This window comes from Leucopleurus acutus (assembly GCF_964270905.1).
Source record: "Leucopleurus acutus genome assembly, chromosome: 2".
Classification (NCBI taxonomy): Eukaryota; Metazoa; Chordata; class Mammalia; order Artiodactyla; family Delphinidae; genus Leucopleurus; species Leucopleurus acutus.
Window position 1 is genome coordinate 173,000,214 of NC_139143.1, and position 11,974 is coordinate 173,012,187.

Genomic DNA, 11,974 nt, shown 5'->3' on the forward strand with positions numbered 1-11,974 from the left:
TCCTTGCCCTTGCTGCTCCCTCTGCAGAGAATAATTCTTTCCCCCCGGATTTTTACCCATCTGGCTATCTCTCATCTCTAATATAATGGCTTAAAAAAGACCTCCTTAGAGAGGCCCTCCTTGACTGCTTTATTCAGCACCTCCTGCTGTCTTCATTACCTTCTAGCATATCACCCTATTTTCTTCATTGCCTTATTACAATCTGAAATTATTGTATATACTTGTTTACTTATTATCTGTCTCCTCAAGTAAAAATACAAGCTCCATGTAGGTAGGGATCTTGTCTGGCCAACTAACTGCTTGACTCTCTTGTGCCTAATACTAACATAGTGCCTGACTCAGACCAGGTACTCAGTAATAGACATTTATGAAATGAGTGAAACTTGAGGTAATTCCTCCAATAGCCATGTGGGAAAGTATCTGAGAAACCTGAAATTACTAAAAGACTTCTCAGCAGCCAACTCAGAGACAAGAACATCCATACACAAAAGCTCGTGCACCAAGATCCTCTGGGCTTCATGCAAGGCCAGTTTACTCTCACTTTACAGACATAACTCTAACAAGCTTGGCTGCCTGGTTTCCTTGCCTGTAGCTGATTTAAAACTGGAAATAGGAAAGAAGGGAAGAAGGGATGCTGTCAAAATTAGCCATTGACCATATACAAGAAATCCCAAAGCCAAGTATTTTGGGACAATCTAGCTTAGAGAAAGAGTCCCACCCTTCAAGGCCATCCTGCACAGTGAAGTACTTTAAGAGGGCAGTTACTAACAATATTATCATTATCAGCATCATTAGAATGTGATTATTCTAATCATCACCATTATTAGCAAGTGCCTGGTATACAGAAGGTGTTAATGAATTATGCACAAGACCTGTTTCAGAACGTTTTCTATCAAAATAGGATTTAAAAAAGTTTTAGTTCTTAATGGGAGACTTGGTCATGTGGAAAAATCTGATATTCATTCCTCTTTGACAGTGGATAATTGAGACTTTGCTGTTTTTCCTTTTACTTGAACTTAACTTACTTTTTCAAATTCTGAGACTAAGTGATCAAGCACATGACCAAACCTTCATGATTTGATTGACTTATTCCAGGAGTTCTGGACTTGGGATTCATGGAAAGATTTCAGGAGTTATGTGAACCCCCAGAAGTAGTTTATGTGTTAAAGGGATTAATGTAATTCTATGCAAAATGCCATGTGTTAGAGTGATCTTTGCAATTTTTCTAGGGAGATGGTCTACGGCTTTCGTTAGCTTCTCCAAGGAGTCTGCGATGCCAAGGGGACCGAAAAGCCCTGACTTAGATCATTATTTCCTCCTGGCCATTATCTCTCCAGACTCAAGAAGCATCACCAGCTTTGGGTTTAAAATTCTGTGACCTTGGGACAGTTTCCCTGCCCCTCTGTTGCCATATCTGAAAAACAAGGACGCCAAGCCTGCTGGATTGCTGGAAGGGTTAAATAAGAAAACTTACATGAAAACACCAAAGTGCCTTAATAGACCCTCAATACGTTAGCTGCCACCACCACACACACTGCCATTATTATTAAGAGTCCTAATCAGACGTAGGTGACTCTGCCTCCTAATGAAACCTGTTTCAAGATCTGGTGATCAAAACTGAAAGCAGAACTTCAAGTCTTGGTAGAACACAGTTTCATACAAAGACAGTGCTATTTCATTTTTAATCCCTCTGGAAGCATCTTGGATTTTGTATACTTCCACTTCTACAATCTTTTATTAGGCCAATTCCTTCAGGGAATAATGGCCAATCTCTCTGAGAAGCCTTTCCTGGGTTTCCATAGTAAAGAGATTAAAGATTTATAACTTGAATCCCAGTTCCATCTTTTATTGGTTATGTGTCCTTAGCTAAATAATTTTGATTTACTCATTTGCACAAATGGGGCTAATAATACCTAGCTCATTGGGTTCTTGGGAACATTGAATGAGATAGTGCATATAAACTGTTCACAGTGCCTGACACATAGTAAATACTCAGTAAGTGGTAGCTACTCATCATTAACATGATTATTAGCAAGTGCCTGACATATATAGCCGTGGGTCGTCATCAATGCTAACCTTTTCTTCCATTCCATCCAGTCAGGCCAGCCCTGAACTCTTACCTGAAGCATGCTATGGTTCATCTGGAACTGCAGGATGGCCTCACAGAGGTTCCAAAACGTGTATTCTGGCCACAGAACAGGCTGGAACACCAAGCAGGAGTGGGAGGTCTGGGAAAGGTGGGGAAGGAAGAGAGTATGGTTTAATAACATGTTACTGGAACACATCCCTGGTCAGGCTCCAAAGAAAGAGCAGGCTGATCACACCCAGAGATGAGGTTGGACAGGCATCCTGAGCTGCAGCTGCTGCTGCCAGCCCGGATTCACTCACTAATAGGGGGACGGGTCATCTGAGGCAGTAAAATCACCTGCCTGTAGCAAGGCAGAACCAAAGCGAGACTAGATCAACATTTCCACCAGGATTTTTCTAAGCCAATTTTAGGACTATGAAATAACATCTAGATTATGTTACTGGCTCTTGGCCCTTAGAGGTCATCTGGGAGACACAGTGTCTGATAAAAGTTAGCAATGAACAAATGGTAGCTGTCATTGTTATTTTTAAGTAGCAGAGTATGGGACAATGGTTAAGAGCATGGGCTCTGGGGCCCGACTGCCTGGCTTTGAATTCTGGCTCCACCGTTTACCATCTACTTGACCTCAGGCAAGTTACTTAACTTCTCTGGGCCTCAGTGTCCTCAACTGTAAAACTGGGTAATGAGAATAACTAGTTTTTAAGGTACTGTGAAAATTTAACAAAATAACATACATAAAGCAGAGCAAAGAGCTGGGTGAACTTTTAACAATAATCACTGATATAAGACTCCCTTTTGGAACATTCTTGACAGCCACTGCTTGACACCTTTAGTGGTGAGGAATTCAGTGCCTCAAGGGGGATAACTTTAGCTGTCAGATAGCTCATTAAGTTAAACCAATGTCACCTACCAAGGTCTCAGGTCGTTTCTCTGGAACAACTTTATTTCTTCTTCAAAGTGACAGTCTTTCAAATATTTGAAGGCTAGCTTAGAACTGCCTGTTATCTGTTCCCAAGGTTGTAATGACTTGTTCACTTGTCTTTTCCAACAAACTGTAAGTTTTAAGATAGTAGGGATTGGGCTTCCCTGGTGGCACAGTGGTTAAGAATCCACCTGCCAATGCAGGAGACACGGGTTCGGGCCCTGGTCCGGGAAGATCCCACATGCTTCGGAGCAACTAAGCCCGTGCGCCACAACTACCGAGCCTGCGCTCTAGAGTTTTCGAGCCACAGCTACTGAAGCCCACGCACCTAGAGCCCGTGCTCCGCAACAAGAGAAGCCACCACAATGAGAAGCCCACGCACTGCAACAAAGAGTATCCCCCGCTCACGGCAACTAGAGAAAGCCCACGCACAGCAACGAAGACCCAACGCAGCCATAAATAAGTAAGTAAGTAAGTAAGTAAATAAATAAATGATAATAGGGATTATTTCTAACTTGGTTACTGCCATATTTCCAGCACAAAGGAGGAACTTAATATTTTTTTCCCAAGAGAATAAACTATCACCATTCTCCTCTTTCCCAGACCATTATTCTTCACTCATTCCTTATAGCAGCGGTCCCCAACCTTTCTGGTGCCAGGGGCCGGTTTCATGGAAGACAATTTTTCCACGGACAGGGTGGGGTGGGGGGATTGATGGATGGTTCAGGCAGGAATGCGAGCGACGGGGAGCGGCAGATGAAGCTTCGCTTGCTCGCCGCTGCTCACCTCCTGCTGTGCGCCCGGTTCCTAACAGGCCGCAGGCTGGTAGTGGTCCGCAGCCCAGGGCTTGGGGACCCCTGCCTTATAGGACATGAGCTTCAGACTCCTTGCCATCCAGGCTGGCCTCTTCTGCTAAGTCCTCTAGTTTACCAGTGCAATCTCTTAAAACCCAGTGCCCAGAAGTAAACTCTCTAGACATAATCTGACCAGCAGAATGGGCCATAAAACCACAAGCTGCACATTATACTGCTTTCAATATAGCCAAAGACTAAAAGTATCTTCAGTAGCTAAATCTTGTTAGTTCACTCTTAAGACTATAGTCCATTAAAATTTCCAGAACTTTACCATGTGAATTGCTTCCAAGCTGAGTTTCTCCCTTCAGCCTCTCCTTGAACGAGATTTCCCCCAGCCAAGTGCTACTCAGGGGCCAACTTAACAGATGATGGAGATTTTCAAGCAAAGACAAACTTATTTGGATATGGGCTTTTAGAGAACTACCTACACTGGGATAACTGAGCTGACAGGCAACGGCAGGCCCTGAAGAAAGAGCCTGCATACAGTTTGTATCTCCTGTGGCCTGTGCTTGTGTAGATGCCGCCCTTTATTCTAAAGGCGAGAAATCAGCAAATGCAAGGCGAGGTTCTAGCCCAGAGGTGCTGGGTGACATGGCAGGTTACCAGGGCAGAAGCTTATGCTCAGGGACCTAAGGCAGAAGTCCAGTTCCTTGAAGGGAGGTACAAGTAAAGCTTTCACCACAGCTGGATAGCCTTGATTCTTCCCCTGGGCACTTTGGACAGCAAGAACTACACAGGCTCACAAAGCCAGGGACAGATGAGGAAGGGATAGCAAAAGTTACCAGGCACAGCCTGGAGACATTTATCTGGATTTTAGCTGACCCTCCAATCTGTTTTGTGGGTGCAGTCACAGTTTTCAGTTTCGACACAAACAGAACAATGGTTGGAAACGACCTACCTGCCAGAGGAGGAAGTCACTGAGCCTCACTTCCCCAGAAGTCCGTATCAAGATGTCAGGATGAGGAGAGTGGTTGGTATAAAGGCACTTATCCAGCAGAGACTCAGAGACATCGCTAAAGTGAGTGGGGAAGAGACAAAGATAAGTCCACATCTCTTTTTGGATTATTCTCATGGTGAACTTCCTTACATAAAGCTTCCCAGTTTACAGAATACCATCAAATACATTAGCCAATACTACCTGGTATGTAGAAGGCCCTCAGCAAATGCTTGATAAATTAATGAATGGTTTCAATCCTCACAACTACATTAGGTACTTCTATCTTCACTTTATAGATAAGGAAACTGAGGCTCAGAGAAGATGAAATGTTTGCCCAAAGCCATTTAGTTGCAGCCTAAAACCAGATGCACCCACCAGAATATGTGTTGTCCTTCACTTAAAACACTTGTTTTTAAAATGGATACACCCTATGACTCTGCAATTTGATGAAATACTATGCAACTGTTTTTTTTAAAAAAATATTTATTTTTGGCTGCATTGGGTCTTCGTTGCTGCGCATGGGCTTTTCTCTAGTTGCGCTGCACAGGCCTCTCATTGCGGTGGCTTCTCTTGTTGCGGAGCACAGGCTGTAGGCGCGCGGGCTTCAGTAGTTGTGGCACATGGGCTCAGTAGTTGTGGCTCGCGGGCTCTAGAGTGCAGGCTCAGTAGTTGTGGCACACGGGCTTAGTTGCTCCACGGCATGTGGGATCTTCCTGGCCCAGGGCTCGAACCCGTGTCCCCTGTGTTGGCAGGAGGATTCCTAACCACTGCGCCACCAGGGAAGCCCCCTATGCAACTGTTTTTAATAGAGGTAAATCTAAATGCATGGACTTGGAAAGATGTCTAAGATGTAATATTAAATGAAAAAAAGCACATTTCAGAAAAAATACAGTGTGGAAAATACACACACACACTTACTCACACGTGTGAATACATGTATATATAAACAAAGAACAAAATCTAGAAAGGCATACACCATTCTATTAATGGTGATTACCTCTGGAAGGTTGGATAAGAAGGAAATACTATCTCTTTTTACTTTATATACTTCTGTTATTGTTTGAATTTATGATAGAGAACATTTTTAAAACCTTAAATTTGGGCTTCCCTGGTGGTGCAGTGGTTGGGAGTCTGCCTGCCGATGCAGGGGACACCGGTTCGCGCCCCGGTCCAGGAAGATTCCACATGCCGCGGAGTGGCTGGGCCCGTGGGCCATGGCTGCTGAGCCTGCGCGTCTGGAGCCTGTGCTCCGCAACGGGAGAGGCCACAGCAGTGAGAGGCCCGCGTACGGCAAAACAAACAAAAAAACTTAAATTTAAGTCATATGGACCGTGAAACACTGCAAAACATCCACTTTACTTAGGATTTGAAAAAACAGCAAAATGATGAGCCCTCTTGTGTTTGATAAGAGCTACTTTCCCAAGCAGACAGACACTCAGAAAGGAGACGGAATGAAGGAAGAATGGGGACTGGCAGCACTCATCTTAAGTTAAACTCTCCAGTCCATGGAAAGAGGGTATTTGCAAGACTGGTGTGTGGTGGTTCCAAGAATACTGTTTACCTATCCTGCCAAGTATCCAGAGGCAGGATTCAGAATCTCCAGGTGGTAACAGCTGCATCTTAGGAAGGGTCTAGAAGACAAAATTTCTGTGTGGGAACATTTTTCTGGGAGCATAGTCAAAAAAAAGCAGAGATCTGGGCTGAGTGTTCAGAACAAGGATCTACACTTACTAGCTGTGTGCCTTTGGGTAAGTTACTCCATCTCTCAGTCATCTTTTTGCAAACCACAGAGGGAACTCTATTTTCTGTACTGTCATATGGTAAATAATATTCACTTATGACTGGGCAATAGGAAGGGCTCTGGTTCAGATTTCCCTGATAATTTCCCTGAGTCTTGTCTTGACAGCATGATCTTAATTCTTTAATTAAGAATGTGAAACCTGGGAGTTCCCTGGTGGTCTAGTGGTTAGGATTTGGCACTTTCACTGCCATGGCCTGGGTTCAATCCCTGGTCGGGGAATTGAGATCCTATAGGCCACATGGAGCAGCCCAAAAAAAAAAAAAAAAAAGTGAAACCCTGTGCAATCAACAATTTCTCAGCTCTCTTATTTTTGAAATGGCACATTTGTCCTATCTACTTATAGGTTATTGTGAGAGTCAAATCAAAAGAAATAACAGATTTGAGTGTACCTTGGGAACTATAAAGCACTACATAAATAAGAGGAATAAAGGTTATTTCCAGACCCACTACCTTGCTGTGGGACTTTGGATCCCCACATAACCCCTCTGAATTTCAAATGTGTCTGCATTTTTTTTTTTGGCCACGCCGCACAGCATCGGAATGACATGCAGATTTCAATTCCCCAACCAGAGATCGAACCCGCAGCCCCTGCAGTGGAAGTGCGGAGTCTTAACCACTGCAGCACCAGGGAAGCCCATCAATGAAACTTTTTAAACCTTCATTAACTGGTCTTATAAAATAAGACAAATAATAGTCACTACCTTATATGAAAATTAGATGAGAATATGCATGATAAACTCCTACTAGTCTCATGCCTGCCTCATAATAAGATCTGATGACTACTGTTTGTTTATTTATTTTTAGTACACACATATATATATATATATATACACACACACACACACACACATATATATACATATATATATATTTTTTTTTTTGCGGTACGCGGGCCTCTCACTGTTGTGGCCTCTCCCGTTGCAGAGCACAGGCTCTGGACGTGCAGGCTCAGCAGCCATGGCTCACGGGCCTAGCCGCTCCACGGCATGTGGGATCTTCCCGGACCGGGGCACGAACCCGTGTCCCCTGCATCAGCAGGCAGACTCCCAACCACTGCGCCACCAGGGAAGCCCCTTTAGTATATTTTTTTGATGTGGACCATTTTTTTTTTTTAAAGTCTTTATTGAATTTGTTATAATATTGCTTCTGTTTTATGTTTTGGTTTTTTGGCCATGGGGCATGTGGGATCTTAGCTAGTGACTAGGGATCAAACCCACATCCTGTGCATTGGAAGGCGAAATCTTACCCACTGGACAGTCACGGAAGTCCCTGATAACTATTAGTTATTAATTTTTATTTTTATACTGTGTTTTTGTTCATTTCAACCTTCCTATAAGGCAGTCAGTATGCCATAGTGAAAGAGAACACAGGCTCTGGAGCCAGGTTGGAAATCCTGGTCATCTGTGTGAACTTGGACAAGTTATTTAACCTCACAGCAAGGTTCAATTTATAAAAACAGTATCTACTTCAAAGGGCCTAAGGATTAAATGAAATAATGTACGTGGAATACTTAGCAAGTGCTGGGCACAGAGTAAATGCTTAGTAAACATTAGCAATTATTTATTTATTTATTTATTTATTTTGCGGTACTCAGGCCTCTCACTGCTGTGGCCTCTCCCATTGCGGAGCACAGGCTCCGGATGCGCAGGCTCAGCGGCCATGGCTCACGGGCCCAGCCGCTCCGCAGCATGTGGATCCTCCCGGACTGGGGCACGAACCCGCGTCCCCTGCATCGGCAGGCAGACTCTCAACCACTGCACCACCAGGGAAGCCCGGCAATTATTATTAACACTATTGTTTTAAGAGGAAGACAGAGGCCTACAGATGGTCAAGTCCTGCTCAAGAGAGTTTATTAACTATCATTTATGCTAAATCTAATTCCTTCTTTTATAATTTGAGATTCAAAAAACAATCTATTAAAATGACTGGTAGAAAAAAATATATTACCCTGGAAGAAAGGAAAATGAGGAGTTGGATGGTGGTGATGAGAGAATAGAAAAATTCCAGTTATGGGAAGAGTAGAGCCTGACTGTAATTAACTCATTGACTCTCTGTTATAAATATGGATTTGTCTAAAGCTGAATAATGTAAAAAGCACTGCCTCAGGCCCTGATCAGCCCAGTCTGAGTTGAACACCAAGCTTCCTGAGCTGATGGGTTGAGACATCGGCCTCCTTACCCTAGCAACCCGCCCAGCCCACGCCATGTCTGCATGACTAACCCACACAGGCAAGTTACTAAACCATGCAGGGCAGAGAAAACGGATATGAGAAAACTAGCTGGGCAAGAAGCAGGGGGTCAGTGGCTACTGCAATGTGTATCAGTATAAATCACACTGCACTAGGAAGCAAGATCAGAGTTCTAGTTCCAGGCATGAATGTATATTAAATCTGCTTGCTAAATAGCTTTTTTTCTTTTTAGCATAAACATTTGTCCCTTATTTTTTTAAATATGTTATTTAATTTATACAAAAAATTATATAAAACATTAATCGTAAAGCACTAAGAATAAAATGAACTATGAAATCATTGCCCAAGCCAAGAATCAGAAAATTATCAATAACTTTCATCTACTTATATATCCCTCATCTACTTATATCTCATCTTCCTGCCCAGCCCCCATACTGCCAACTTAACCAGTATCTTAATGTTTCTCCCCCAATGGCTAATTTTCGATCCACATATTAATTGACCTCTCTACAGCATTTGACACTGTTGCTCCCACCAATGCACACCCGCCACCCCACCTGCGCTAACAAACACCCTCTTTTCTTGGCTTCTGTAATACTGGCAGCCCTTTTGTTTCTACCTTTCTGGTTGTTGATTCTCTTTTTTCCTTAAGGCTCATTTTCCTCTACCCGGCCAGTAAAACTTATGAGTTTCTCAAAACTCCATCCTAGGCCCTCTCTTCTCACTCTAGACTCTCCCTTAGATTCCTCATGCTCTCTCTTTGCTTCAGTTACCAGACTGCTATCTCCAGTCCCCACTTCTCTCTACTGTCAACCTGATATCTGTGTTCAACATCTATAATATATCCCAAACCAAACTCCTGACTTTCTTCCTCAAACTGCAGCCTCTCAGGGTTCTCAGCACAGCGAAGGGCACCACTGTCCACTGTTTTATAAGTCAAAAACCCTGGAGTCACCCATAACACATCCTTGTCCCAGAGTCAATCCATCAAGTCCTCTCAATTTTTTTTCTCTCTCAGTAATATTTTTTCTTTTTTTTTATTTTTTTGAATTTTATTTTTTTAAATACAGCAGGTTCTTCTTAGTTATCTATTTTATACATATTAGTGTATATATGTCAATCCCAATCTCCCAATTCATCCCACCACCACCCCGCAAGTCCTCTCTATTTGATCTGCTTCATAGCTCTTAATGCAGTCTGTTTGGTCTATTCCACCATCACCACCATAATCCAAGCTCCCTTCCAAGTACTCTCTACTTGAATTATTCCAACAGTATTTGTGCAACCAACAAGCTCCTCATAATACTGCCTCTTTCCCCAGTTACTGCTTATCCTCTCACCCCCTTCTTATGTCATTTATCATTTCCTTTGGGGAGCCTTCCCTACCAGGTCCATTCCTCTTATTATAAATTCTTGTTGAACCATGCCTTTATCATGCTTAGCATCATTATAAATTTATGCTAATTTGTATAATGTTGATGATGTTAATTTCATTCTCACTGAGAAACTTCTTCATTTTTAATTTAGTTTCCCAGGAAAATCGAATTATACCCAAGAAGGGAGTCAGAAAACCTCCTGGGTCCCACAATCCCATATATAATAAAGGTAAGGACAAAAGCTCTGGAATCAGACAGTTTTTGATAGAAGTCCCAGCTCTGGCACTTACTAGCTGAATGACCTTGGGACAGTCATTTCAATGTGAGCTCAGTTTTCTCATCTATAAAATGGAGAAAAGACTCAAATCTCTTAAACATGAGAATATTAACTTAATCAAATAAACACAGCATAACACATTGCCTGGCTTGTTTTTTGCTACTATTATTTTACTACTGCTGTTGTTAGTTTACTAATATTATTACCAAAGGTTACACTAATAATAACAGGAGAGGGACTGAGCAGACAGATGGCTTCTAAAGTCTCTCCCAGCTCTAGTAATTCTACCGTGTTGCTAACGATGAACAACTTTCTTTTTGAAAAATACCTGGATCTTGCATGAAACTGTAACATGAAAGGCCTAAAGGCCAATACCCCCAACAAGCTGCATTCCTGAAAAATCATTCTTAGAAAAACTCTGCCAAAGGGCCAGCAGGGCATCATGTTTTATTGAATGCCACAGTGTTGCTACAAGCCATGCCATTTTTTCTGGAGCTTCTTGGTTTGTGGTGAACACAGAAATTCTGAAGCAGGCTACAATAAGTCATTCCAAAGCTCTAAGTGCAGGGGACCACCCCTCTCAAATCTTTCCACATACATTCCCGATTTGACTTCTGGCTCAAGTACATGACTTAGGAGGGATTTTATGGTTCGGTGTATGCCTGTTTTCCCTATCATGCTGAACAACTGCGATACCTGGGATCCAGCAGGCCTTGCTCCACTCCCCAGGCCATCTCTCTCACAGCATTGCTGATCTCATGACGGGATGTGTAAGCAAAACAGACGTTCAGGAAACACCTGAGAAGGGAAGAACAGAATAATTTACCAAAGGGGGACAGGGACTAAGGAGTGGAGTCACTTATTACAGAGCACCCCTTATGTGGTAGAACAAACACACACCAAATGTTAACCATGGATACCTCTGAAAAGCGAGATTATTAATTTTTTGAGTTTTCCAAGTTTTCTTGGGAAAAAAACATATTAGTTTTGTAGTAAGAAAAATACTAACTGACCCTTATTATTCTCCTAATCTTCTTCCCTTCTGCTAACCCCCAGCTTTCAGAGGATGTGAATTCACTGTGATATTAGAACAAGCAAAGAAGAATAGGAAGGAAGTCTGATGTGAAACAAATCCACTGCCAAATATGCATTATATTCCAAAGCCACACATAATGAAGTCTGGATTATTAAACTGTTCCCCTCTGCATCTGCATGCCCTTCCAAGGTCATCCCCTCTATTGGTTAAAGCAGTGGGACAGAAAGAGAATTTCTTGAAGGATCTGTCTTCAGAGACAGGGATAAGGCCTGCTACATTCCCACCCCATTCCGTGTCAATTAAACACACACACACACACATATATATAAAAATACATATGTACATGGGGGGCAAGGCACATGAAGGAGGAAGATAAGAAACTGTATGTGTGAGTATACACACATAAAACAAGGTGCTGCAGAACCACCTCTGGTCTGCCCTGCAGATGGAGGAAGAAGTCTCAAGCATCCAAAACCAACTCCTCATTACCTCTT

General features: G+C 42.7%; 1 protein-coding gene across 2 annotated transcripts in view; it reads right to left on the bottom strand.

Moving 5' to 3' along the window:
* DHDDS (dehydrodolichyl diphosphate synthase subunit) overlaps nucleotides 1-11,974 on the bottom strand; it is a 28,278-nt gene that overhangs the window by 7,760 nt on the left and 8,544 nt on the right. For both annotated transcript variants that reach the window (XM_082832841.1, XM_082832842.1), the window contains 3 exons: nucleotides 11,141-11,242; nucleotides 4,764-4,878; nucleotides 2,121-2,228 (listed from right to left, as the gene is read on the bottom strand). In XM_082832841.1, coding sequence (XP_082688967.1) covers nucleotides 2,121-2,228; nucleotides 4,764-4,878; nucleotides 11,141-11,242 — 325 coding nt within the window. The remainder of the gene's footprint in view (nucleotides 1-2,120; nucleotides 2,229-4,763; nucleotides 4,879-11,140; nucleotides 11,243-11,974) is intronic.